The 27,824-nt window shown below is 52.5% G+C and overlaps 8 protein-coding genes and 1 pseudogene across 9 annotated transcripts; 6 read left to right on the top strand and 3 right to left on the bottom strand.

Annotated features, from left to right (window-relative positions):
- Nucleotides 1–1,506: 1,506 nt before the first annotated feature.
- On the bottom strand, nt 1,507–3,447 carry BGZ61DRAFT_523798 (uncharacterized protein; the record flags this gene model as incomplete). Its single annotated transcript, XM_046252603.1, has 2 exons — nt 1,507–3,041; nt 3,102–3,447. The coding sequence occupies 2 exons, from the start codon at nt 3,445–3,447 to the stop codon at nt 1,507–1,509; spliced, it is 1,881 nt and encodes a 626-aa protein (XP_046095196.1).
- A 60-nt stretch (nt 3,448–3,507) lies between these two features.
- Nucleotides 3,508–3,580, top strand: BGZ61DRAFT_t206 (annotated as a pseudogene). The gene has a single exon. The product of its transcript is annotated as a tRNA-OTHER (tRNA).
- An 814-nt stretch (nt 3,581–4,394) lies between these two features.
- BGZ61DRAFT_466002 (uncharacterized protein) lies at nt 4,395–6,359 on the top strand. Its single transcript, XM_046247640.1, has 3 exons — nt 4,395–5,312; nt 5,422–6,077; nt 6,136–6,359. Exons 1-3 carry the CDS (start codon nt 4,879–4,881, stop codon nt 6,228–6,230), a joined length of 1,185 nt encoding a protein of 394 aa, XP_046095195.1. The 5' UTR covers nt 4,395–4,878; the 3' UTR covers nt 6,231–6,359.
- A 5,444-nt stretch (nt 6,360–11,803) lies between these two features.
- On the top strand, nt 11,804–12,962 carry BGZ61DRAFT_434052 (uncharacterized protein; the record flags this gene model as incomplete). Its single annotated transcript, XM_046243944.1, has 4 exons — nt 11,804–11,980; nt 12,033–12,224; nt 12,277–12,381; nt 12,432–12,962. 4 exons carry the CDS (start codon nt 11,804–11,806, stop codon nt 12,960–12,962), a joined length of 1,005 nt encoding a protein of 334 aa, XP_046095194.1.
- A 724-nt stretch (nt 12,963–13,686) lies between these two features.
- Nucleotides 13,687–14,490, bottom strand: BGZ61DRAFT_371489 (uncharacterized protein; the record flags this gene model as incomplete). The annotated part of the gene is made up of 2 exons (XM_046242107.1): nt 13,687–14,029; nt 14,171–14,490. Coding segments are annotated over 2 exons (663 nt in total), but the record flags the coding sequence as incomplete, so codon positions are not given.
- Nucleotides 14,491–16,311: 1,821 nt separating this feature from the next.
- On the top strand, nt 16,312–17,261 carry BGZ61DRAFT_523795 (uncharacterized protein). The gene has a single exon (XM_046252602.1). It carries the CDS (start codon nt 16,370–16,372, stop codon nt 16,811–16,813), a length of 444 nt encoding a protein of 147 aa, XP_046095192.1. The 5' UTR covers nt 16,312–16,369; the 3' UTR covers nt 16,814–17,261.
- BGZ61DRAFT_486335 (uncharacterized protein) lies at nt 16,824–17,261 on the top strand (the record flags this gene model as incomplete). The annotated part of the gene is made up of 1 exon (XM_046249847.1): nt 16,824–17,261. One exon carries the CDS (start codon nt 16,824–16,826, stop codon nt 17,259–17,261), a length of 438 nt encoding a protein of 145 aa, XP_046095191.1.
- Nucleotides 17,262–18,542: 1,281 nt separating this feature from the next.
- BGZ61DRAFT_540651 (uncharacterized protein) lies at nt 18,543–19,594 on the bottom strand (the record flags this gene model as incomplete). The annotated part of the gene is made up of 2 exons (XM_046254938.1): nt 18,543–19,415; nt 19,484–19,594. 2 exons carry the CDS (start codon nt 19,592–19,594, stop codon nt 18,543–18,545), a joined length of 984 nt encoding a protein of 327 aa, XP_046095190.1.
- A 5,600-nt stretch (nt 19,595–25,194) lies between these two features.
- Nucleotides 25,195–25,975, top strand: BGZ61DRAFT_434049 (aflatoxin biosynthesis ketoreductase nor-1; the record flags this gene model as incomplete). Its single annotated transcript, XM_046243943.1, has 1 exon — nt 25,195–25,975. The coding sequence occupies one exon, from the start codon at nt 25,195–25,197 to the stop codon at nt 25,957–25,959; it is 765 nt and encodes a 254-aa protein (XP_046095189.1). The 3' UTR covers nt 25,960–25,975.
- Nucleotides 25,976–27,824: the final 1,849 nt, after the last annotated feature.

The raw sequence follows: 27,824 nt of genomic DNA, 5'->3' as shown, positions 1-27,824 counted from the left end.
GATGGAAGAAGATGGCGGCACTAACTGGGTCCATGGTGCTGAGGGCGATCCTGTCATACCATCCCCGGAGATCGGCTAGCAGTTCCTTTGCTGTGTTATGCTCGTGGAGCCTGTGGATGGAGAGCCTCATCTTGACCGGATTGTTGATATCGTTGGGGTTGACAGTGATCCAGATGGCAGGCATACCGGTCCAAATGTTAACTGCTTGTATCTTTCTACGCATCAAGAGTCGAGTTTCGTTGGAGAGCGGCTGTGCGTGGCCAAAGATGGACAATTCGCGAAGCAAGAACGATATGTCCGGATCTGTCGTGGTCCTTGTGTCCCGCATCTCCTCCTCGGCTCTTTTTAGGCGGTCCGCCGTCAGGCGTCCATAGACCTGTTCTAGTCTGTCGAAGGAGCCCCTTGCCATACGGACCATGCTGATACGGCGGTTCGTGGATCGGAGGAGGATGTTGAAGACCAAGAAACAAAAGACCGGATGCGCAGCAAATCGACCCCCGTGTCGTTGCAACACATATTTGACCCAGTAATTGAGCGAGTGATTCGCACTCCGCTGCACAGGCTGTGAAGCATCATGCATATTGCCACCTGTCTCGCTCAGCGCCTTAGGGCCGCCACTCCCCCACGGAAAAAGTTTCGGAAAGGTCCGTGGAAAGAAGTCCTCGTGCAGGTTGTCCGCAAAATCCGCACCACGCTCGACCCGAATGAACGGCTGGTCTCCCGCCGTGTTGACCATCATAGCGAAAGGTTCGGCATCATCGCCGCGTCTAGTCTGACTCGTCTGGATTGCCTCGGCTAGGAAGGACAGCTTATCAACCTCAGCGAAAGCGGCCGGCCCGTCCAGAGGAAACATGCCGGACGTGGACGTCTCGTGGAGGATATCACCGTCACGGTCGGGACTCTCTGGGTCAGGAGCAGACATATGGGCATTCTCAGGTGGTGGGTGAGGCTGTTCCATCGACGCATTGTCAACTGAGATAGAGGTGTCGTCGCTTGGGTCTGCTCGAAGCGAAGTGAGGAGTTCTTCAATGCTTGTGAAACGGTTCTCCTCTAATCCGCGATCGGTATTCGGGACGATTGGGTCAGTTTGTGTCTTTTCCACCGCCGAGGGTTCCTCCCTCTGCATCCGCTCCATGAGAACGGCGGGAACTGTCGACCCCTCCGCGTACTGCCAGCCCTGTATTTCATCCAGGTTGATTTCGATGTCCCTGTAAAGGGGATTGTTCCTCTGTAGCCACAAAAGGGCAGCGGTTACTCGAGACTTGCGCACCTGAAGAAGCGTCCCCACTTCCGCTGGGCTGGGTCTGTTGGCGCCGCTCCAAGACACATGGATGTTCTCGATCGTCTGAAGAAGTGGGTGAGGGAGCACCGTGGCAACTAGATCATCTACATTGTTCGGAAATACGGCAATGTGACCCTTCACGTGTTTCCGGTAACTGACACCTGACGGCGTTTTGTTATCAACAGTGAACTTCGTGATATAGCCGAAAGGGGCCTGGAGAGCGATCAGTCTCTCCTCGACAGGGAGAGGCCATCGAGTTCACGAGGATAACGATGCTCACACCCGATGTCCATGTTGTTGACCGAACATGCCTTCGGCATCTTTCCGTTTTCGAAAATGCCGCGGCACTCGAGGCAAATATCGACCCCCATGTCACCGTCCTGTGGGAGACACTTTTTGCATTTCTGAAGAGCCGTCGTAGCCTGCAGCAACACTGGGGTCAAGTACGTTCTCCACTGGATAGTAGTAATCTTGGCTGGGGGGCATTTTCTATAGCAGAAAACGCAGTGGGAAATGGGTAACGTCCATTCGTCTGTGAAACCCTCGTAGAACGACTTCGAAGTCTCGACTTGGAGGGCGGGTGAGACTTCTTTGCACCAGGATTTTCCTACCGATGCATCCTTCTTAGCGCGAAAGCAGGACTCCCGTTGTTGTAGAATCGCGTCGACGAACCGCTGCTGGAGTTGGACAGTCTCGTGCTGCAGCAGCCGAGGCCTTTTCCGAGAGCGTTCCGGCCCCGAGGGCGGTGGAGTCAGCAGTCCTTCCTGCCGTGGGCTGTGGCGTTTGCGGGAAGGCGGTGTCTGTGGAGGAGGGAAGGCCGGCTCAGGGGTGTTTGGTCGCCGTACAAGTTCTGGAACGTCTGCCACTTGGGAAGCCTGATGGACCTGATTGGATTGGTCTTCGGCGCGCTGGCGGTCCAGATCGCCAGATGTGCGGGCGATCTCCTCAAGGGGTACTCTGAGCTTCGCACTTTGAAGATGTGGCTCCGTGACCTCTTGTGGACGCGGCCCAGCTCCCCGGGGAGTGCTTCCTTCGGTACGCAGTCGGGTAAGGTGGTCCAATGTACACGCGATCTCACCGAGGGGTAATAAAGCCTTCCCATGCTGTCTCCGATGGGCTGTTTGTTCGGCGCGCTGGCGGTCGAGGCCATCTAATGTGCCGGCGACCTCCTCGAGGGGCACTCGGAGCTTCCCATTTCGGAGCTCTGACTCCACGATCTCCTGCGGCCGAGCTGCTCGTCTCCGACGAGTTGTTTCTAAAGCATGCTGGCGGTCTACATCGCTCAACGAACGGGTGACCTCCTCGGGAGGTAACATGACCTTTCCCCCTCGTAGCCGTGGCTCCAAGGCTCTTTGTGGATGACGCCCTTCTTTCCGAAGGGCTGTTTCTTCGGCGTTCTGGCGGTCTAGGCCATCTATTGTACGCATGACCTCTTCCAGGGGAACTAAAGCCTTCCCTTTTCGTAGCCGTGACTCTGTGTCCTTTTGAGGACGAGTTACTTGTCTCCGACAAGCTGCTTCTTGGGCGTGCTGCCGATCTAGATCGGTCAACGTACGCGAGATCTCCTGGAGAGGTACTAGGACCTTTCCCTCTTGGGTCTGTGGCTCCGATGCTTCTTGCTGGTGACCTGCTTGCCTCTGACAGCCTGTTTCTTCAGCATGCTGGCGATCCAGGTCGTCGGTTGTACGAGTGATCTCCTCGAAGGGTACTCTGAGCTGCTCATTTCGGAGCTCTGACTCCATAACCTCCTGCGGCCGAGCTACTCGCCTCCAACGAGTCGTTTCTTCGGCGTGCTAGCGGGTTAGGTCACTCAACGTACGGGCAACCTCCTTGGGAGGTAATATGACCTTCCCGCCTCGGGGTTGTAGCTCTGAGACTTTCCGCGGGCGATTTCCTTTGCGGTGGGCTCTTTCTTCGGCATGCTGGCGGTCCAGGTCATACATGGTTCGGCGGATCTCTTCAAGCGGGACTCGGACCGGCTCCTGTGGGGCTTCGCGGAGAGCCTGTAGGGTCGCCTCGTCCACCAGCTCTCTACCTCCCTCGTCTCGTGGCCGGGTGGCTTCGGGGACACATCGAAACCGGTCTCGATCGCGTTGGCGGTCTAGATCTTCCAGCGTTCGGCGGATCTCTTCAAGCGGAACCTTGATTGGTTCTGGTCGAGGCATGGTGTAAGTGGGAACGGCACGGACCGGTGCGTCTAGAGGAAATAATAATAGCCAAACGAGACCCTGGGGCTCAGTGGTTAAGAGCTTGGGACCTTTTTTCAAGAGGTTGTTGGTTCGAATCCAGCCCAGGGCACAATCCTTGTAATTGTGCTGTGACTGCTAGCCTCGTCCCCTAGCAGAAAAGTCAGCCTGTACAGGGATTGAACCCGAGGATCCGACTCGCTAACCGGGCCTAAGGTAGCAAGCTAATTGGTCCCTAGCTTGCCTTTAGGAAGTGGACTGGCCAACCCACTATAAGAGGCTAACTACAGCGCATTCCTGCGCTTATAAATAGGTAACCCCCCCTCTACCCAGAGAAAATAGGAAGGTTGGAAGACTAGAAGGTTGAGGTGTTAATGGCGAGGAATAGCTTGAGGTGTTGTTACCAGTTACAGACTCGAAGTTGCATTGTATGCTCTACAGTGACCTTATGGGTACATAGAGTGGTAGAAATAGAAGGAAGGGGTAGGGTTTTCATCCAATGTTTAGGCATACGGTTTTTCCCTATCCGATAAAGTAGTAGGAGTTCTATAGGCCTTGATAAAGGTAAAATAGCGTATACTAAATAAATAAATAAATAGCCAAACGAGAAGGCACCATCCTTGACCGATATAAGGGTTAAAGAGAAGAAATGACGTGTTTTATCATCGAAGGAACGGGCCATGAGAGAACAACAGAGGCACGAGTGAAGGGTCAATGCACAGCTGCAATTCGGGTCGGCCCGCTTCAAAATCGAGACCTGTCCGCCTGTGGCATGGATACCCACCAAGAGGATGTCCAGATCGGTGGTACCCAGCCTGACGGATGACATACAAGATACCAAGGCGCGGCGTTCGGCGTGGGATCACATCTTGTGAGCAAGAGGTCCAGCTGACGTCGGTAAAGCTTGCCCGAATAGGATCAAAAAAGCAATATAGACAGGGACCGATACGGGCGATGACATCGTGGCGCCCGTTTCCCAGGGTCACGCCGCTGATAAACGCCGTCGCGGTCGAACCTTGGTGACATTAGAGGCAGGAGCCTTTGTCTCACGTGGCGCCATCACAAGTCTTGTCGGTTGTCAAATGAGGCTGGGAACGGTCCAGGAGACAAGCAAGTAGAGGCATCATTTGCTACCGCCACAGCCCTAGCTCATCACCTGAGCACCAAGTAGTGTTCGTGACCAAAGAACCGTGCGGAGAGGGATCCCCTCGCCCTCCCGGGACGTGTTTCGTAACTTCTTTCTCCTCAGGATGGAGGTCATTTGCGTATAAGAATATGGTGAGCTCTCCTTCCAAGAGGGCCAGAGATGATTTTGACATACTCCCTTCTCTTCTTGCAGGCATAAGTGTCTGCCAGGCCAATTTCTACCCAGAATTTCTCAAGGGCTAGATTTCCAGCAGCGGACAATCAATGGCTCGTTCGTCGGCATCGGGAACGGGCCCAGGGCAGCCTGCTCTAAACCCCCTGGGAGTACAATTCTTCTCAAGCCTCGAGGGGTTGGAGATAACCTCATCCGCCGATCGGCAGCTCATCCGAGGTCATAACTTGGTCGGTGCGGCCCGACTGCAGTTCGTCAGGGCGGACTTCTTCGATGATGGAGCGGGGGAGCATGGAGGACTCCTCGACGAGATTGATGGAATCGATGTGCCACTATCCATGCACGTATACCCCTTCCCCCAAACGGATGAGTGGGAGGGCCAGTGGTTCTTCTTCGATGTTCAGCTCCACCCCTACCAGCTGCATTTCCGCCGCAAAGTCGAGGACGGAGACGAGTCAGCTGTTGGGATGTGGGAAGACTCGTACGCAAAGTTAGCCCAGGTCCGTGGGCAGATGTGTGTTCAACCGTATGTAGCAGTCTTGTGTACAAGCTCCAGCAGATCCCCCATCCCCCCTAGGGGCTGAGTGTCTCCTCACCAAGAGAATTTGACAGGGACTAACCGGCCCCCATTCTAGGATCGCAATGAGGTCTCTTGGGCTTGCAGGAGGCAGGTTCCCAGCTGTAGCGCCTCGTGCTAGCTTCCACGGACCTGTTGACACGACGACATTCCGTTTTAAGCCTGGATCGTTGAGCAGCAATCAGCTAAAGTGCTGCGGATTCATCCGATGCAGAACATATCTCGTACCGCCCCGTGACAAAGATCCGACATTTAAAGGGAGCCAGACATTCTACATACTAGCGTACATGCCTCACGATCAGCAACCATGGAAAAGCCGTATTGACTGGGTGAAGAGCTCGCCGGAGGGTGGCTTCGCATCCAGGAAGTGGATGTATGGGAGGGGCAGCATCGTCGGCGTGCTGAACCCTACGTTGCTGGATGAGGAGCCCGAGTCTGGACAAGATATCCTAGTCGTACTTGCGGATGAGTTCGGCTTCACATCAAAGGCAACGTTCGACAGCGGCACAGCGATATGGAACGAGGCCTCTCCGCAGACAGCAAAGACCGAGCTAGGAAAAAGGCGAAATCCTTTCAGCAGCAGCCCAGGTACTTCGCCATCTAAACACACCGTGGACCCTTCCAGAGGGGCAAATGAATGGGGTTTGGGCAAAGAGAAGACAGTGGATGACAATTCTTCTGCAATCGCCACGCAGCCTGAACAAGAATCAACGAGTGAGTGTTCTTCAGAACAAATGAGAGAAAGCGGCGCAACTGAATAACGAAATGCCAGATTTCATAGCGGACCACCAAACAGGGGCAATAGTTGTAGCAGCGGCGACCCCGACGAAAGTAGCGGCGACCCTGACGAAAAGGAGACGCGTATAGAAGCAAGAGAGCGGTAGATATACGGCAGGGTTCAGGTTACGTAGGGGCACCAGTAAAGGGATTGGGCTCATTATGGCTTTTCGATGTCGTGCTCTTTTAAAGTGCTGTGCTGTTTGGTTGTAGTTTAATGTCGCAGCCCAGGCCTAATCAACGAGCCTCAGGAAACAGCTGTACTTGTATTTAGTAATCCAGCTGCGTGCTCCAAGTAAAACCTGTGGGCTAGAATACCCCACACTTTAGACAACAATCAATCAGCACACTGCTGCTGCTCATCATATTCACTTTACCCCTTTAAGCACGCTCAGTACGACATTTAAGCGGATGAGCTCAGCGCTGAACGGGCCGACAAGGCCTAGGTGAGCGGCCCGATCAGCGTGGCGCAAGAATTTTTCGGTTGTGGCCTTTTTTTTTTGGTTGAGGCTTAGAAAAGTTACGGTCGCACATTACCACATGGGTGACAAAACCATGTGCGAAAATGACTGGAGCTATTTCGCACATAGGCTTTCGGCGTTTTTATATGGGGCTACAGTATTGATGTAATAGCGCACTGTTTTCAATGTAGCACAGTTGATGCCATACTAAGTGGTGCTGATGCCATTCCATCGGCGCCGAAGCTCCGATAATGTCGGTTCAGAGGGGGCGGGATATTGCAGCTGGAAGCCTTGGAAGGAGGTATGAACTCCGACCTCTACCACGATCTCGAACCCCTGGTCTGCGTCTCGCACAATGCCGAGGCCCCGTAAGGACTTGGAGCGCGTCAAGGACTGGATCCTCGAGCAGCGGCGAGAAGGACTATCCATTGACACTATATGTGCCCATCTCCGCGACGATGGGCACGTACTCGACGTCAGAACCCTAAAAAGGAGGATAGCGGAATGGGGTGCCCAGGAGTACTCCCCCCTTCACTCAAAGATTGATACCAACACCTTCGTCGAGCTGATCAAAGGCTACTTCTACCGATACGGATATAGCGACACTTCCATCGTCCGTGATCTCAAGCGACGCGGCATCGAGATCTCCGAGCGGACTGTACAGGAGTATCGTCTGAAGCATGGCATGAAGCGGCGCTTCCGAGATCTGGCTGAACGACAGGAGGCTATTCAAAAAGCAAGAGAGTTCCTCTTCCAAGACGACCGTCAGTCTTCAAGCATCAGAGGATTTGGCAGGGGGTATCTATACCATTACGTCCGCATCCGTGCCGGCGTCCTTGTCGGCCAGAATACCTTATATCGCGAGTACCAAACGAACCCAGAGTGGAAGAAGCGGGCCGAACAAAGACGCCTTGCTGATTGGAAGCACCGGAAGAACTTCCAGGTTCCTGGGCCTAACTTCATGTGGTCTCTCGATGGGTACGAGAAGCTCAAGAACTTCGGCTTCTCTATCTACGCCTGTATCGACACGTACTCGAGAGCCATCATCTGGATATATGTCGGCAGGGGGAACATGACTGCGCTGAGTTCACTCAAACAGTTTCTACGAACTGTGTCGTACTCAGGGGTCCGCCCCCTTTTCACCCGCTCGGATCATGGTATCGAGACTCCTCTTTGGGCCGGAGCCCAGGCGATTCTCGCAGACCTTGATCAGACAGAGTTTCGGTATACCACCGAGGATAACGACCAACGAGTCCACAGGCAGGGAGCGAGACTGAGCTCCTGTCATATCTGGGGCCCAAGCACATCGAACCAACGGATCGAGTCTTGGTGGGAAAAGCTACTTAAAGGTGTCAGTCAGCGCTGGATCGCGTTCTCACACGAACTAATTGACAGCGGCCTCTTCCAACCAAACCGTCTTGCTCACCAGATCGCGGTGTATGCTCTCTATGGACCCATGATCCGTCAAGAGGTTGCGGACTTCACGGAGATGTGGAACGGCCATCGCATCCGACCACAGAAGAATAGGGAGCATCTCGTCGCCGGGATCCCGATGGATTTGTATAATACAAGCGAAGTGGAGAACTGGGCAGTCCATCTAGGGCCTGCGGCTCGAGATGGGCTTGCCCAGATGATGGCCGCTGTCGATTCTATCGATATAGACGATCTTCTTGACCCAATAACAACGGACTGGTGTGATCAACAGCTCCGGGATTTTCAGTTCGGTGGTCAGCTAGATGGGGAGCTTGATCATAAGCGACCACACCTCGCGATCTACTTACGACTTAGAGACAAGATTCAGGTTCATCTCGACTGCGGGGCAAGTCCGGTGCTGAGCATCCCAGAGAGTCCAGTTGGAGGGCAAGAGAGATTCGTACGTAAAAAAGTACTCCATCGCACTCAAAAGCTAGCTGACAATGCTTTAGCTTCGGCTCCTCGAGCAGAACTACCTTAAGCCTATTAACAATAGCCTCTCCGGAACTGAGCTACCTGGCGATATTATCAATAGTGTGGACGAGCTGATGGGGGACCTGGGTCACCTTGAGCTAGAGTAACTACTATTTCCTCGTCTGTTTACGAGGATGCCGACTACTTGGCCTCCTCGTATCAACTCCTCGGGTTCCAGCAGCGGGACCATGGGCAGTGAAGGCAGGGCCAGCCGAGAGCTCCTTATCCTCTGCCTCTACTGAGAGTGCTGAGCTTATAGAGTCTCGAGCTCGTTTCTGACCCGCGCGGGTCTCGTCCACGTCGCTAGTAATAACCTCGATCTGGTCTTGTGCGCTAGCTCTCGAAGGAGGTAGAACTGGGCTCAGAGAGGGGCTCAAGGAGGGCGAGTTGAACTCGCTCCCGATTAACAAGGCTGGCTGTACCTTCGCCTCGGTCTTGACTAACTCTTTCTTGATTCCCTTCTCCTTTTTGAACGGCTTTACGGCTGACCTCGGCGTCTTGATATGACGAGGGGCCGGGACTTGTGGTCGAGGAGGCAATGGCTCATAGAAAACAAGGAAAAGGAGATATCTGCCCTCTGTTTTACTGAAACGAAAAGGGCAGTCCTCGCCGAAAAGCTCTGCGACTGTCTGTCTCTCCCAGTCGAGGTCGCTCAGCTCCGTGATACCCTCTTTAATATGGGCGTTCTGAACGAGTCTCTTGTCGAACTGAAGAACAGAAGAGAGGGCAGGCTTGTCCTTGAACTGAGGGAAGAAGATGCTGTCGAACCAGAAGTGGACAGGTAAAGATGGTTCCTCGTCGACGAAGGGGCGCAAAGCGACCTTCAGCAGCTCTCTAGCCAAAGACCACTGGGGCTCCTCATCTTCGTCTAGTATTTCCCATGGGTCAGGCCTCGCGAGGAAGACAGTGAGACGCATCGAGATCTTCCGTCTGCTCTTGTTTTGGCTCTGTTTAGCCACAGCCTCACTGAGTTGCGACGAGCTCGCCCTCATGCCCCTCGCGATCCGACTCTGGGTAAGTTTGGCATCTCGATACATGGCGGAGGGCCGCGATGCTGCGAGGATACGGCCAGGGCCGTCTCCAGAGCCGGTGAAGATCGTCTGTGAGGGCGTGGAACGATCAGAGGCTGTTAGGTCGATAGACTGTATAGTGGAGGAGGTGGAAGCTGTCTCAACGTCTCGAAACGGGACTGGCGAGCTGTCGAGGATGGAGATACTCGTGGGCCAACGTCTCCCGCAATATGGACACAGATTCGACCCTGGGTGGCTATCGCGGATGAAATCGTGGCTCCTTTGGTACGATTTAGGGGCCACGGTCTTCGGAACATCGGGACATGTCTGCGATAGGACGTGATCGGGCATATCTACGTACAAGACAAGGTCAGTCGCACAATCTCAAGATGGATAGACCCGAGGTTACTTAGGGAATGGATGGGGATAGCCTATAATAGCTATGGGGGGCGATGGGCTGGGTATTGATGCTGGTGTGGATGTGTGAGTGGAAGAATTGTGACGCGTCGCCAGGAATTATCACGACATATTCCCTGGTGGAGATGCCATCTAAATGAAGAGATACCTTCCGGATAGTGTGCGGTACTGTAGTCTTGCAAGGGGCCACAAAATTACTAAGTATTTCCACATGGTTGAGGCTTCCCAAAAGGGTTATGTCACCCATGTGGTAATGTGCGACCGTAAAAAGTGGCTGCCGTAAAGCATTTGTGGCGTAAAGGCGGCGCAGCGATCCTGGTGAATTAGGAGGCGCGAGGGTCTGTGGTGCAGCTCGCACGGACCGTGGAACGAAAGGCAATCAGATATCTAATTGGGCAGGCCTAAAGCTAGATGTCTAGATGCCGAATCCGGAGCATGTGGCTGCTTGGAGCGATTGGAATCATATCATCTTGCGCGGAAATTTTCCAGCATTTAGATTTGTAAGTTTGAGCATCAAATCAAGAGACATGAGAGAATTTACTCACCCGATAGTTGATATTTCAAGTGGCCGCTGGAAAAGCGTGTTCCAAGTCATTCGGGGCAGTGAGGGGGGTTGGAGAGCTGATCCTCCCGGTGAAGCCTGTCATGGAGCTATGGAATTTTCTCACCCCCCTAGATAGCATTGAGACCGTCTCTTGGCTTTTCTGTGACGCGGGGCCGCTTTATGTTCTATTGCATCGGGCAGATGCTGTCGGAAGGTGGTGGTGGACTGCCATTTCCTATCCACGAAATTCTATCGGAAATAGTGTTCTGCCCATCAGGGTCTAGAACGGTCCATGGAGGTCGTTCGCACGGCATGTGACAGGTCGCAACCAGTGTTAGGTTATAGGGTTAGGTCGGAGCAGCAAGGTTAGACCGCTGCCCCTGGGGGTGAAGGCCCATAGCAGACACTGAGGTCGAGAGACATGATCACCCCCAGGGGCGAAAGTCCAGAATGGTCCCAAGGGGTGAGCGTCAAAAGTGACCCCTCGTGGTGGAAAGGTTGGCAACCGTAATGGCCCTCATGGGCAAGGTCGATACTGGCCGTCAGAGAAGCCTGACAATTGCTCTCAGGACGACAACTTGCGCCAGGCTACTCAAGTACAGGATGTTCAATCGGAACGCGGCCCGTTTACGGAGGACGATAGGGCCACTGTTGCAAAACTCCCTGACAGGTTTTCATGCAGCCCAAGCCCCGCCACTTACACAGAAGTGTCCCCCTACTAATCTTGATACCTAGACATTAGTACTACAGCAAGTACTGCGGACCAGCAGCGGACCCGCGCGGTCCTGATTGGGTCTAGAACACATCTCCAAGCCTGTAACAGACATCTCTGATAGCTTGCCTCGATCATCACCCGCATTGCCAAGGTTCCGCCGCTTCCCGGCGGAGGGTAGCGAACGGACGAGGCCACCTTTAAGCTTCTTTGTGGTCGGCAGAGGTCTGCCGCATGCTGTTTGGAGGTTCGCTTGACGGGCTGTATTGGATGGCACACTTCCGGCTGCAAGCAGTGCCCCCAAGTGTCCACGCACGCAGTCCCTGCTGCGGCCTGCTCTCAGCCCCGAAGCGTCAGGGTGTCTTCGGTGGCTGCCACCCCGCACACTTCCTTCTTTGTGTCCCGTTGCCACAAGGATTGAGCCATAAGAAGACCCATTACTTACTCTGCTCTTACACCCCTTTTCCTCCCTCCGGTTGTTTCCCCCTTGGACTTCCCCTTTGTTTTATCTTAAGTGAGCGCCCCTTGTTTGCGAAAGTTGTGTCGTGTCAGGAATGAGAGAGCCTGGGACAATGTTGCTGAAACACCTTCTGGCACTATCTGCCCTCCTCGTGGGATCTTGGGCTCAGACGACCACCCAGGCTGTGGGAGAGGCGGCGACTGAGACGCCCTCATCGACACTGGAGGAATCAGCTACGACTACTGCTACTGGAACAGGAGTTACAACGCATACTATCAACGTTGGAGCTGTTAGTAGACTCGCGTATTAACATCCTCGACTTACACTGACTTATAATATAGGCTGGGAATAAGTTTACTCCTGGTGAGACTGAAGCTGATATTGGAGATATTATTGAATATCGGTTCTATCCCGATGCGCACTGGGTGATTCGAGGAGAGTTTGAGAATCCATGCATCCCATATGAGTATGTTCAGACAGATAGACAAGGCTTCTCAAGCGGCCGGCAGCCCGTCAAGGCTATCACCGACGATGTGAGTGACTGAGATCTCTAATGCCCTGAATACACAATACTGAGTCAACTAGGCTCCTCGATTCCGCGTGAGAGTCAATAACACCGAACCAATCTTCTACTACTGTGGTGCTCCTGGATCATGTGTCAAATACCACATGATGGGTGTTGTAAATTCCGTATGTCTAACCATTTAAACTCTCATACACCCTCCTGATAACAAGTGTAGTCGAAGAATCAGACACTTAATGCCTGGCTCGAAAAGGCAGAGTATGTGGAGTACCAATTAACCCCCGGCGAACCCTTCCCAACCGAAGAAGGATTCCTGACTTCAACTACATCTGCAACCCCCGACTCAACCGGCGGCCCCTCAATCCATGGCGACGATCACCGCAGCCACGGCCACGGTCTCAGCCCCGGCGCAATTGCAGGCATTGTAATTGGTAGCGTGGCCGTCCTCATTCCCGCTGTCGGAGCCATCTACCTCTGTGGCAGACGTGGTGGCTTCGACAAGGCATATCACAACTTGAGCTTCCACAGCACCGTTCCTATCTACCCCAAGGGCGGACCACCTTTTGTTGAAGCTCAGTTCGGCTCGCCGAATGCTGCGGCTGCGGGTATCTGGGCGAACAAGCAACCGACTCCCATGGCTAACTCCGGTCAAATTCCTCCCATCAGCCCGCAGTTTACGCCTGGCTACAACTTCCCGCAGGGTGCTAGAATGATGTCGCAAGACAGGAACAGCCCGAACACACACTAGTAAGGTTCCTCTCCCCCAATTCAAACCGCTGGGATATTTGCTAACGAGCGCAGCGACCCTAACTCTCCGCACCTCACAACTCCCCCTCCGCCGCAAACACCAAAGCAGAAACCAACTGAGCTGTCTGCCTCTCCGGCCCCGGGGGACTCGCCTTCGCCGATGCATAATAAAGGGCGGTAGAGAACGTTCTCGTGGGAGGGCGAGGAGACGGGGTATCGGCCCTCGGAGTGAGACTAATGCTTACCTCTCGGCATTAATCACCTTGGATCGAAAACGCGGATGGCGGGTTGCGCATAAAGCTTGAGGCGTCTGGAGTTAATTTTCTCGATTGTGTTTGGGAGCTGGAGAGCTTGATTGGTGAGATGGATAGGGACTAGTAGGATGTATGACTGGTGGTCATTCTTCTTGTTGTTCTCTTGTATGTATTATGATGTCGTGGACTTGCGCGCTTATTGAAGTCCATTTGTTTGGCGTGAAGCAGCATTCTTGGGGTTTAATCTGCCAAAATGAGAATTGAATATATAAAGACCCCAGATTCAACATGCCCCCGATCAAATTTAATATCTGACCCACGTGCTAGGATCTCCATCGGCCGACCTGCTGCCAGTAGTGACACAACCTCGACGTAGTAATAGTCACTGGAATGACAATAACCGTCCGGGATCCTACCGGGTGAGCTCATCATATGACAGTAGAATCTTCCGCATGTTAGCATTGACAAAGATCATGCAGCAGCTAGTGAACCTACGTGATTGGGTGAGAGGATGATGCCGCTCTCTGAAAGGCATACCCCGTCTTCTTCCATCAACCTTTCCAGATTACCGTCCTCTGGTTGCGAGGCAGATTTGGATATACGTGGATAGGCCACTTGCAGTGGGACTTCGAGGTCCATCTTCCTGATGTAAGCGCCGCCGAAACAGATCCGAAGATTAATGGAATAAGACCGAGCTATAAGTTGACTGCAGAAGCTAGGGTACAATCGATGTGAAGGGCGTATGGGTATTCGGATCACCGTCTGCCAGGTCACCTCTTGCTTTTCAAGTGAGCGGGAGGCGGCCCAGGGCCAACTGATCCGAGGGGATTTCAATCGATCACTGATGCGTGACGCGTCGGAGCCTCGCTGTGTGGTGTCGTTCGCCTCATAGGTCGGAGGCGCGCTGTCTATGCATTTGTCATCAGGTACAGAGCTGTCCTCCTCCGGAATTGACAATGTCCACTGGAAGTCGCGAAGCTTTTGAACTTCTAGGTTCACCACAGTCTCGTACAAGTATGGCCCCTGCTCAGTTAGCAAATGTCTGCTTGGCATACAGGGCATCCTCTTAGACGAGTAGTAAGTCTTTGAGTGGATTGTGGTATGAACCTCAATGGTCATAGTGCGTAGGCGGTCTGGATCGATCACGCTCCCTTGAATGGATATGTTAACAACGCAGTCGGTCGAAGCTCCCAATGGACCGGATACATATATGAGTGGTGAAGGCTCCTCTGCAGTAACAGTGACGTGACCCAACCGTTCGCCAAGCATAGACTTCCAAATAGGCTGTTCTACCTTGAGGGTAAGCTCTCCAGGATAGCCTTGGATGTTGACCGGAGGTGGGGCGTGATTATATGGAAGAACCTCAATAAGGTTAGAAATGACAGCTGTAATATGCTGACCTGTAGCGACTTCTTGTGGACTGTACGTGACAATAGCCCGAAGGGTATATAGGATAGCGACATTAGGGTGATGCGTATGTCATGTGGACCATGGGGGTCAGGTTATGTGTAGAAAGTAAGATGTCTTGTCTATGGATAAGCTGAGCAGATTGTCTTATATGACGGCTAACTGCTCAGTAGATGCCTGGCAAGCCAGGCATCCCTAGGATACGGCTAGCTGCACGCATCATGGGGACAGCCATTGTGTTCCAGGTATTGGTGTGGAAGAATAGGCTGCTAGTAGAGGGCGGAGGTGTCTAGCATGAGGCAGGAAGTTCATGATCGGAAAGATGAGTGCTGTCCGGAATGATGAAGAAGAAAGGGATGCGATAGGTGTGCTCTAAACCGTTCCGCTCCACTCTGATATCCTCTGCTAGGGAAGGAAGGTAGATCATATCCAGTAACTGCGGGTTGTCAGTATAGGGGAGATCTAGATATGGCGAGATGCAGAGTTAGGCGACCAAACTAACCCTCCGAGACGCTACATGCCGAGTCATATTGCGGGAAAATGTTACTGTTGACTGCATGCCTGTGATATTATTAGCGCAACTCGAGCAAAGCGGCACCTGTGAGGATGTAGACGGAATTTCTTGCTTTACCTTCGAGACGTACCTCGACTCTGCTGAAACTTAGGGGGCTCTTCGACGACAGAAGAACTCGACCCTTGAGACTGTCGGATGGCCGAAGACAGCTGAAACTCTCCAACACTGTAATTCGGGACCTTTATATCCACCTCAACCCCGTCATTGCCACAAGGTGTTAGACGTCTAGTCATCACGAAAATAGAGATAAATTTAATGGTTTGAATCAATTGTGGGAGAAGAAGGGTAGGGCCTTTAAGATGCGATGTTAACCGTGCACCAAGTCCTGGGCGTTGGTGGTTTATTATACAACTCGGTGTGAGCAGTCAGACATCTCAGCAGCAGTTCGCAACCCGAGATCGAATGGGTCAAGTGTGACTGGCACAGCGGCCATCGCGAGGTTGGTGTTGATCGTGCTTATGTTAGTGTGGTGGGTGTGGTGTGGGCACACTCCACAGCCGTGGCTGAGGAGTGATGATGTAAGGGAAGTGTGTGGTGAGAACCCTGGTATCCTCTAACCCCGTGGTATAGGGTAGGCGCGCCTCCGAACACGCTCGCATACGAGCCACGGGAAAATACCAAACACATGCCGGTTTTTCTGTAGAATGAAGGAATGCAAACAAAAACTAGTCCTTCTAGATTTCTCTCGCCGAGAGCTTCCTATTAGTGCCAGTTTTGGTATGATCAGACGAATATTTCGGGCTTGGAGTCTCTCATATCCATCCCACATCCTGAATTGTATCCGTCCAGTATAATACAGTATTCATCGTCTTCCCATATTCATTCACCTCTTTTGTCAGAGGGACCTGCGGCCAAACCCAGCTTACCCTTGAACCGATGTACCAGTGACTTCGTAATCTTCCCGCAGGTGCGATCACTTATAGCGTTAACATCACGTCCTCACCGTTGCGCCTCACGTGCACCACGAAGAGCACAAGACCACATTCTGAGTCGACGCCAGAACGGAACGAGAAGAACCCGACGCCGGCGTGGGCGGAGGGATTGAGCAACGAAGGGACGAGAAACGTTTCCAGTTTTCTTTGATAAAGCGCGGTATCCAATCTGATGTTATAATAATTGCCTCAAAAAGCTCCAGCTCCTCGTGATGTGCCTTAATAGTCTGGGCACAGTGACATGAGCCAATCGGAGCCCTTGAAGCAAGAGGAACAGGGAATATATGGGACCGGGCTGTCAGAGTCTGGGGACTCGAGCGTCGAGACCTCTGAATTGACTGGTTGCCGAGCACATGGGGTTATGCTGCACCAACACCTGCAGAATCTCCCAGCACCAATTGTTGGAACAAAAGGGCGTCTTCACGCGCGACACCCTTGGATTGGACGCGCCAGGTCGTCATTCGCACTGCTGGTGGACGCTTCATTCATTCATACAAGACTTAGTAAATTCAATGGCACTGGCAACCTGGCGATTTTCGCGTTGCCTTTGCGCATGTTATTGGCCTCACTTGCCTGCGCAGCGATGGATGGGTATAAGTTGAACCTCGGCGACGAAGCCTCGATGGCTTCCAATACCCTCGATAAGCTCGCTCGATCCGCGCCACCGATCTGCTCGACTATCTAACTGCGTCACGATGTCCTTCGAAACATTCTCTTCCAGCCCTTCCCCCTCGAATCAGCCAGGCGCGATTGAGCCCGTTGAGTTCTCGTCGTCGCCACCTGTTTCGTCTCCAGGAACCTCCTTGCCAACGACGCCATCGCCCCGTCCTCGCGGGACTGCCGCCGACTTTATTAAGGTCGATTGGACACTCTGGGGCCACCAAGAGTGGGCGAAGTGGCCTGGATTCGAGCGCTATACCGGCGGCCAAGACACGAGGGCTTGGTGGCAGCAATATGGGTACCGCGTTGAGGACCATTCCTCCTTGCGGCAGGGCAATAAGTTGAAGTGGATCTGCGCGGACTGCTTCGCCCGAGACTTTAAGAAGAAGTCAGACTTCTGGTTTGTCTGCTCGACAGGAGTCTCTGTCAAGAATGTTGAAATGAGAAGATTCGTGTTGCTTAATTCATCCTAAATATGCAGTAGGGGAACCACTGTTTATATACCGGCACGATCTCTTGTGGAATGTTCCACCTTCTTCCACACCGACTTGGTCGCCTCACACTTGTGATCTCCAACAAAGAAACACTTTCGCGAAGCCCACGGGATTCTGGTAAGTCCCCTGGTCCTGGGCTTGATAAAGTGCCGATTTGAAAGGGCCTTAACACTGCGCTCGCCTCAATGGCACAACGTCCGAGACAGTTATGAATCAGGACCAGCCGTTTAGGTACCGTACTATACAGATTACCTTAGTATAAGATACCCAAAGGTGATCCACAGGGAATAACACCTCGTCACTAACAAACAAACAAACAAACAAAAGGTCTATCAAATCACTTCACAATCCAAACACCTCACACATCCCATGACTTTTACATCGTTTGATTGAAGTTCTGGCCTTGCGGCCCCTGCTTCGACTACTCTCCACCACATACAATGGTACATACAAAACCAGTTGCTGCCCCTCAACCTCGGCTAGCAACCGCCCCCTGTCGTCCTCTGCTACAACACCACCCTGTCTTTTCTCCCCCGCTTCAGCCTCCTCCACCTGTGCTTCTAGCTTATTACATACCACAGGAGATGGTGGTATCATAAGAACACAACGATCGATCGAGAAAATGACCAGTCCCGGGTCCGTGTCTAGAATGCACAGCAACAAGTAAAAAAAAAAAAAAGGAATATGAGACAGATTAGGTCGAGACTAAGATGCCGACGCCGAGTCATGCGGTGGTTGTCAAGAGACTATGAAAGAGAAATATCTCTCCTCCGGGGATCTAGGTCCCAGGGAGGGTGCGAGGGAGTGCCGTGTTTGTATGTGCGCGTAGAGATTTTGTCGAAACTTCATCTTGAACCGTGCCATGCAGTTGTTGCGGGTATCCACGGCTCCACCAAGTTTGTGGTCGAAAAGAACTTCACACTCGCGGCCGGTCACCGAGATTCAGCCAGCTCATATCTGACGATGTTGAGGCCATTGCAAGCTGAGGCTGGCTGCTCACACCTGTAGGGGGATTCCGCGGGCCGGCGACGCTTGGGAAGAGCGGCGTTCCGAAGTAGAAGCTAGGGTTGTACGCGCTGCTGTTCTCAATTACATTTTACTAGTTCCTAAGCGTAGCAATTCGTTGCGGGCAATTCATGTTGACTTCCCAAAAAGGAGACCTGCCAGGTCCAAGGTCGACAGGATGAGAATGAGAGAATAGATGCAATGAGAAAGCAGACGTATATAGTACACGGGAGAAAGGCGACGGGTCAAGTGAGCTTAGTGGGCGGGCTGCATCACGCTGAAGCGCTCCTCCTCCATCCTCCTCACGATGTCTCTATCGCGAGCAGTCCGGGGATCAGCGTCGATGCCCAAGATCGACGAGATGCGCGTCTTGTCCTTACCCTTGCTCTGATGCTGCTGCTCCCTCTCGCCGTTACCAGGGCTCGAGATGGGCGTGACGGCCGCAGTCTGGCTGCAGCACATGCCCGTCTTCCAGGCCTGCTCGAGAGTGGTCGGCGAGACGGTGGGTCCGTACTCGTTGGCAATGGCCGTCCAGAACGAGTTGCGGTGGGCTGCGTAGATGGAGTGCAGGCGGGAGAGGTCGACGTGGGCAGCGTTGTGAGCGGGCATCGTCGGCGGGGGAAGACCCGAGCAGTCGAGGCGAAGAGGAGTGGTCCGGTGATGAGTGTGAGGGCCACGGTGGAAGGGAACCGGAGGATGGATAGGGACGTGGTTATCCGCGGCCGGCGAGGCATACGTCTGGGAAGAAGCGGTGTGAGGAGGAAGAGACATGGAAGAAGGCTTGGGGAGAATGGCGGGCAGCCTTGGCACCTCTTCAGACGTCACGATGCTGGGGAGCTGGATGCAGTTGGCGTTGTTTGGAGGCGGCGGTCTGTAGCTGGCCGAACTTCCCGGTAGCGAGGATGAGCGAGACACCCTTTCGTGGGCTGGGCTAGGAGCTGTGGGAGCCATGGCCGGGGAGTGATCGTTGGTGCCAGCAAACGAGCACGAGGCAGCACGCTTGCGTAGGTTGCTGCCATGTGAGAGCTGATGATAGTGAACTCGGCATGCAAGCTCCGTCTTCTTGAGATGTGCCGCAATGTACTTGTAGGGCATCTTCTGGAGTCGAGTTTGAAGAAGATATTGCTCCTATATCAGGCGTGTTAGTGACGAGGTTCATATAAGTCAATGGATATCCACAGGGTTGGACATCTTACGAACGGGAATCGAATCGATAGATTCATTCGATGCCAAGTCTTACGAATGTCGAATCGAATTTCTTGGCGTTCGATTCGCATCGAATCAAATGGGCGCACCCCATTCGACATGCGAATCGAACATGCCACATTTCATTCGACATCGAATCGAACGGCGCTAAGCATTCGATCGATTCGGTCGAACAGTGCTCCCGATTGCAGAAATTTTAGCGTAATTGATCGACGCGTTAAGAATCTACTGGCGCGATCTTACGTGGCGACCCCAGTACGCTGCATCGTTCGCCACGAATCTGTCTTGTTGCTAAGATGGGTTAGTGAGTACGTCCATCCTCCCCGAGAGTTCTATGGCGCCATAGGTACCTTGCAACTTCACTCATCATCCCGACAACAACCCATAATTGAATGTGTCATAAAAGTTCGAAGACAATCCATTTGTGGCGTAGAATGAGGCATCTAGTCCATTTCTATGAAGAATATACGATTTGGGGGAGATGTTGAAGTGCGAGTTATCTTGGCTGCAAATTCCAACTTGCAAAGTTAGGAGGTACTGGCACTACCATTATTACGGAGGCCAGAGCTGCAGTAGTCTCTAACGCATTTGTATAGGGTAGGTCGACACCAGTAACATGGCGGCGCACGCAAGGCCGAAATATCCCAAACATACGCCGATTTTTCAGCAGAATCAAATGAATGCAACTAAAAATTAGTGCCTCTAGATTCTCTCACCGAGAGCTTTCTATTATTGCCAATCTTGGCATGATCAGATGAATATTTCAGACTTGGACTTCATATATTGACATGTATGGGACTCATGGTCTTCCTTTGTTTATCCAATCGTTCCTCTTTTGTCTCGGGGACCTGCAAACAAACCAAGCCGTACCCGTGAACTGAAGTACCAGCGACTTCGCAGGACCCTCGTAGTGCTTTCACTTAGAACATCAACTTCAAGTGCCCACCGTTCTGCCTCACGTGTTCCAGTTTACGAAGAGCTCAAGAATCCGTTCTCAATTGACGCCAAATTAAAATGAGACCAAACGTGAAAGCCGATACGGGCAGAGACTGAACAACGAGGGGATGAGACTCTTTGAGGCGTATGCGCAGTGGCGTGAGCCAATAGGGGCCTTGGAACCAAGAGGGACAGGGAATATATGGAACCTGGCCACCGGAAGCTTGCCTTTAGCCTGGGGTCTGTGGACCTGACCAACGAGACCTGTGAATTGGTTGGTTGCGAAGCGCGGGGAGGTTTAGTAGATCAACACTTGGAAGAACCCCCCTCCGCCAATGGCTGGAACGAAGGTTGACTCCTTCGCTACGCTGGCGTCTTCACGCGCGATTGCTTCGGATTGGGACGCGCCATGTCGTCACTCGCACTGGTGGTCAATGGCTCATTCATTCTTACAAGACTCGGCAAGTTCAACGGCACTGGCGACTCGCGAATTTCGCGTTGACGACAAAATGCGCGTGATACACGCGTGTAATTGGCCTTACACACCTGTGCAGCGATGGATGGATATTACTTGACCCTCCGCACGCAGCCTCAATGGCTTCCAACAACATCATTCAGCTCACTCGACCCGTACGACCGACCTTCACGTCTAGCTAACTGTGTCACGATGTCCTCCGAAACATTCTCTTCAAACAGCCCATTCTCCGATCAGCCAGGGGCTATAGAGCGCATTGAGTTCTTTTCGTCTTCGCCGGCTGTCTCGTCGCCAGCAACGTCGTTGCCAGCGACACCATCGCCTCGTCCTCGCGGGACCGCCGCCGACTTTATCAAGGTCGATTGGACACTTTGGGGCCGCCAAGAGTGGATGAAATGGCCAGGATTCGAGCGCTATACTGGCGGCCAAGACACCAGGGCGTGGTGGCAGGAATATGGGTACCGCGTTGAAGACCATTCCACCTGTCGACAGGGCAATAAGTTGAAGTGGATTTGCGCAGACTGCTTCGCGCGAGGTTTTAAGAAGAAGTCGGATTTCTGCTTCGTCTGCTCGACAGGGGCCTCTGTCAAGAAACACCTTCGCGCAGCCCACGGGATTTTGGTATGTCCCCTGGTCCGCGGCCGGTTGACATGCTGATTTAAAAGGGCCCGAACGAAGCTACCCGTCGCGGGGGAGGCTCATTTTTGCATAACCAGACTATCACTCATTTCCTCAACGCCGACTTCAATAACCCTAACGATCAGTTCCTCCTCAGCAACCTACGTGGACAATTCAACGCCAAGGGTCTCCGAGTTCTTCTTCTCGACTGGATTACGTACCACAACTTGCCGTTCGAGATAGTCAATACTGAGCGGTTCGAGCGGATCCTGCTTTACGGCAACCCACTCCTTGATAAGGCCCATATTCCCTCTGCGAAGACTCTTCTTCGCATGCTCGAATCTGAGTATAGAGGCGCCGTTGGGCCGGTCACTGAAGTATTGCGCAGTGCTCGATCCCAAATCCATTTCTCCTTCGACGGCTGGACGTCAAAATCATTCGTCTCGTTCCTTGGAATCAATGCTCAATTCGTCGATCGCGACTTCGTCCAGCACCGAATCCTCCTTGGGCTTCGACCTCTCACCGGGCGACACACCGGCGCATCGCTTGCCGACGAGGTGGCGGATACTCTTGCATTCTGGCAAATCAATGATCCTGACAAGGTTGGGTACTTCACTCTCGACAATGCAGCCAACAACAACACGTGTATTAGGGACCTTGCATTCGAATACAGCTTCTCTCCTGAAGAGCGACGGATTCGCTGCGCTTGCCACATCGTCAACCTCTGCGTGCGGGCACTGCTGTACGGTTCCAAGCGGGACAACTTGGCTGCAATTGTCGCAGCCGATGGCGACGATCAGGACGACGATGAGGAACGGGTTGATCAAGCTATCAACGAGACACTGGATGGAGAGATGGAAGACGACGAGGACGAAGAGATACAGCCTGACGTTGCTGTCAGTAGCCCTGATGAAAACTTCACGTCGTCCCACCCGGCTCCGGAAGAGATCAACAGCACCACGTTCAGGGAGTACAGCCAGAACGGCGCCCCGGGAATGCTGCACAACATCGGCCTTCAGCTACGAGCGAGTCCACAACTGTATGAGCAGTTTCTTCAGTCTCAACGCAAGGAATCTGGCAAGGAATTAACACTCCACTGGGTCTTTAACAACGCCACTCGATGGGACTCGGACATGCGTATGATGGAAAGGGCCCTTCGTCTCCGCCTAGCACTTAACACATTCTTCAATGACGTTCAGAACCGCTGGGAAGCTAAGGGCGCCTGTGAGAATGCCAAGCCCGCAGTTCTACAGTATCGGCTAAGTGGGTACGACTGGAAGATTATCGAGATGCTGGTCAAGCTTCTGAAGCCTTTCGAGGTCGCCACTAAGCAGCTTCAGGGCAGCGGTGTTCCCGGCGTGAGATCGACTTGTGGTAGCTTCGACGAGTACTTCCCTGTCTTCGAGATGCTCCTTGACCACCTCGAAAGTGCTATCGAAGGTACAATCTACGAAGAAGTTGAGGATCCGGTGAGCAAGAGGAGGAAAGACGTCGAGGTTGCCATTTACGCGGGACTTGATAACAGAACTCGTAAATTGTTCAAGGTTTTCATCAAGCTCGGGTGGAAGAAGCTTCATAAGTACTATGCCCTTCTGACCAGTGCCGCATATGTAGGCGCCGTTGTCTTTAACCCTGCGAAGAAGTGGCGTCTCCTCGACCAATTGTGGTCTCGAGTTCCTACTCGCAAGGCGCGGGGTTGGCGAGCCGACTACGAAGAGAAGCTATTGCAGATCTGGGAGAACAGCTACAGTCAACGCGACGTTGATAACGAGGTCCTCGCTACAACTGATGAGGCCTCAATGGATTACATCGAGCGCAGGCTTGCCAGGAGTGCCGCCAGCTCGGCATTTGCCACGACTTCACCTGCCACCGCTTCCAACCTCCGCAAGACCACACGCAAAGCGAAACAGACGACCACGGCGGCAGCGATTGATGATGAATATTCCAGGTACTGCGCCGAGGATATCGTCAACAGTCAGTACTACAGGAGCAGACCAATTGACTGGTGGAAGACCAATGCCTATCGGTACCCGCGGCTGTCTACCATGGCTGTTGATATGCTCAGTATCCCATCGTCGTCTGCAGAGAGTGAGAGGACGTTTAGCAGCGCAGGGCTTATGATGGCGCCGTTGAGAAATCGGTTGGGGAGGGAGATAGTGGCTATGGGTCAGTGCATTCGATCGTGGAGCAAGGCTGGGATCTACACGCCTTCGCTGCCGCTGCTTAGCCTAAGTGATGACCAATGGGTTGATGTACTTGCGTCGCTGAAGGACACGGGTGACTTCTGATCTGCCTAGTAATACCTGTTTCCACAAATTGACTCTGTTCTGCGACGTCTCTTCCCAAATCACGATCATAATGATGATGTTTATTCCGCCCGGAGGGACATTTCCTATAGGTCCCTACCGCTATGTTACATACTCCCTCTATGTGCTTCCTCGTGTTGCCTATTGCCCTTACACAAACCAGATTTGGATCACTCCATGTCAGACGGTCCTCTTATTGGCATGTCACCATTTCCTCTAACGTTCTCTACCTTCACGGGGATTAGTCATCTATTCGATCGAATTCGATTCGAATTCGATCGAATCTTGGCATCGAATCGAATGACAGGTGCTTGATTCGATATCGAATCTATGGGAGACGTGCTGGACTCGAATCGAATCATATGTGGCCACGCCCGAATCGAATGCCAAGCCATCGAATCGAATAGCAAGGCCGGGCATTCGATTCGATAGATTCGATAGATGTCTAACCCTGAGAACCAGTACGAGTTGTGGATCGGATTCAGCGACAACAAACCCAACCGGTGACAAGCACAAGACGCGAACCGTCCGCGTTTGAGATTACCGGGAATGGCAGGAGAGCCCCAGCTACTTGTAGCGGATGCCATGCAGTGGGCTGCATTCTGCTACGGACAATATCGAACCGTGTATCATTGTTAAATCGTAGTTAATTCACTAATTCAATTCTTTTGTACAACTAAATCCGGAACCGGCTTCATCCTTTGCACAAACACTGGTAATTGTGAGCACAGACCATATCATTAGGGATACTTATATATACAGACTAGAACTGGTCTAAATCCTCGCTTATTTCTACAGGGTGTCAGCTTCTGGAAAGTCTCATGAAGTACCCAAAAAATCTAAAGCAGAGCCAATCACAGCCGGGGTCAGCACAGTGCAATGCGACCATAGGTGATGTAGCTTGTCATGTACGTTAGTCAATTATAAATAATGCTGGTGAGTAGTTGGACCTCGGGCTAACACAAACGCCGGCGGCTCCATTACATAAATTTACACTCGGGCCTCTTTGTAACTTTTACCCCTCCTGACGCTATCAATAGCTTGTTAAATGTCAATTACAAATAGTGCCTTATATAAAAATTAATATGTCATCAAAGGTGTAATGTTTAAGCCTCTCTGATAGGGTCCGCAAAGGCAAGTTGAGCCTGTGAGAGGCAGTAGTAACACTATGTGGATTGCTAAGTAAAGTAGAATCACGAAACCTATTAGCAAGCATCCTATCTCTATAGCATAATCCTCTGTCGGCCCGTAGTATAAGACAGAAACGAGATGACTTGACGATAGTTGTTCTCTTGTCACCACGCTCTCACAAACACATTCACATCTCCTACCACTTACACTGCTCCTCGTTCGATCTAATACAAAAATGACTGCGCCCAAGACCTTTTTCATCACCGGCGCCAACCGAGGCATCGGCAAGGGCTTCACCGAGAAGCTCCTCCTGCGACCCGGAGTCACCGTTATAGCTACAGCTAGAGACCCCGCAAAGGCGGCCTCGCTCCACTCGCTGTCCAAGGGCAAAGGCAGCAAGCTCATCGTCCTCAAGCTCGACTCCCAGGTCGACGCTGATCCCGCCGCGGCCGTTGCGCAGCTCCAGCAGGATCACCGCATTAACTCCCTCGACGTCGTCATTGCCAACGCCGGCATCGCCCACTCGGGCACCACCGTCTCCAAGACGACTCCCGAGTCGCTCCGAGACCACTTCAACACCAACTCCATCGGCCCCGTGACGCTATTCCAGGCCGTCTCTCCCCTGCTTCAGGCCAGCTCGACCGACAACCCCATCTTCTTCCCCATCTCGACCCTGATCGGCAGCATCGGCAGCCAGGAGGCTCTCGCCGCCTTACCCCAGGCCTTCAGCCCCTACGGCGCCAGCAAGACGGCCATCAACTGGCTCGTCTCCCGCCTTCACTTTGAGGAGCCCTGGCTCACCACCTATACGGTGCACCCCGGCGTGGTTCTGACCGACATGGCCACCTCATTCATGCCTCCCGGCATTGACCCAGCCTCTGTTGGCGCCATCGACGTCGAAACTAGTGTTACTGGTCTCTTGAAGTTGGTCGACACTGCCACCCGGGCTGAGTTTGGCGGAAAGTTCAAGAACTATGACGGCACCCCGCTTCCGTGGTAATTGCCTAGCACACAATCGGGAGGTGATAGACGGGGAAATCCCATGTCACGACCCATGTCGAACTAGGTCCCGGCCTCGTCACGTGTGCTGACCGCGCCCCCACTTTTTCCTCCAATCACGAATGGATCACCTAGATCAGTAGATGATCCAAGTCATCCGGAATACATCGTAACTATATAGGCGCCTGAGAAGTGCACATCTATCATGAGCAGCTCCTCAGCTATCAACACAATTTGGTTACCTCAATCTACTCTGACTGCTACGCATCACCGTGAAGTGACTATTACCTAACATAACACTTCGACGACCGGTCAGTAAGTGAGCCTAACCGCTCCGCTAACATAGACCCCGGTCTCTAGTAGGCAATTGCGACTTAGGTTTTCAGCACCACAACATGAATTTCCAGTCTTCTGTAAATTTATTGAATATATATTTGTATCACTAATATGTCAACGCATTCATTTCGGCCATTACGTCCATGTTGCTGTTGCAGGTCGTGGTCAAGTAGAATCCTCGACGGCCATCATTCGTGGAGCACTGTGAGCGTTACACTTTCCATTTCTGGACTAGTGGAGCATTACACTTTCCTGATCAGGTTAGCGTATTTCAAGTTCCCCAATCTCAGTTCAGTTGCTTCAGGGGAAGTCAACGGAAGTCACGAACCACGGAAGCAACAATAAATGTCCGATTTGTGGAAGATCAAGAACAGGACCCCACTGTGCTACATCGGCGTCGTCTGCAAGTGAGACGTACACAAAACTACAGGCTACGCCAACGAGCGAACCGAGATGGACGGGCCACGGATTACCTATCAGGCTGGGTCACCATCTTCCCTGGTGGAGTCAACCACAGAGAATGGGCAGATAGGACCCAATAACAGTTCATTGATCGACGCTGGGGGGTTTGGAGGGCCGATATCTCTGCTGATGAAGCTTTTACGATCCTTATCCAAGAGGGTGACGATCCCGGCATAGACATCGAGCCAGCCTATTTTGACGAGGAGCTAGTCCACTGCACCGGAGAGCGCAAGAATCAGACAGAGCCTCAAAGCCCAGAGTTCCATATTGAAGCACGAGTGGGTCGTCCTGATAAGAGCGCTTAGACGGACGTAGAGCATGCCATACAGAAGTTTATCCAGCAGTTTCTGGTCGGAATCTATGGTTGCGGCACCCAGGAGCATCGAGAATCTCTGACAGCGCACATCGAAGCTGAGGGACTATATAACCATTATGGGCTTGATCAACTGTTTCCCCTCAACGTGCCTATACTCTCGATAAATAGGATTTCTTCACCCGCCAAACGTGTAATAAGACACAATATCCGAACCCTAGTCAGTAGCAAGAGTTATTATCTGGTGATAAAACCGAGCATTTTGATAGGAAGCCTAAGCAGACTTGCCTCGACACTGAACACACGCAAGAAATTCCTCCGGTTGTTTCATTCCATATCAATAGTATCTTGGGTTTCGTGACTTCTCCTGCAGCGGCGCTTCAAGGGATCCGGTTTTATTCTGCTCCTCAGTATCGTCAGAATATTATACAGATATTCACTTGACCCTGGATCGTGTGGATCCAGATCCAGAGCGACCCCGATTGATTCCATCACGACTGAAAGACGTGCCGCATTTCATCTTCGCGAAGGTCGAAGGCGCTGACTTCATCACATTGCACCTATTCTTTCCACATTTGCCATACTACCACAACTTCAATCGGTTCACTGATGAGCAGCTCTCGCGATGGTTTGATGATATCTTCTATCCCGCTGTCCGACAAGTCTATGATGTCGATCGGCTCCAGCTGTGAAGGGTTCTAATAGTGTAAATTACAGCTATATAGTCCTCATGCGTTTTACATACGAGCTGAGGA

This window comes from Ilyonectria robusta, assembly GCF_021365365.1.
Source record: "Ilyonectria robusta strain PMI_751 chromosome Unknown BGZ61scaffold_46, whole genome shotgun sequence".
NCBI lineage: Eukaryota > Fungi > Ascomycota > Sordariomycetes > Hypocreales > Nectriaceae > Ilyonectria > Ilyonectria robusta.
The sequence above is the reverse complement of the archived record's forward strand: the minus strand, read 5'-3'. Positions and strand labels throughout refer to the sequence as shown.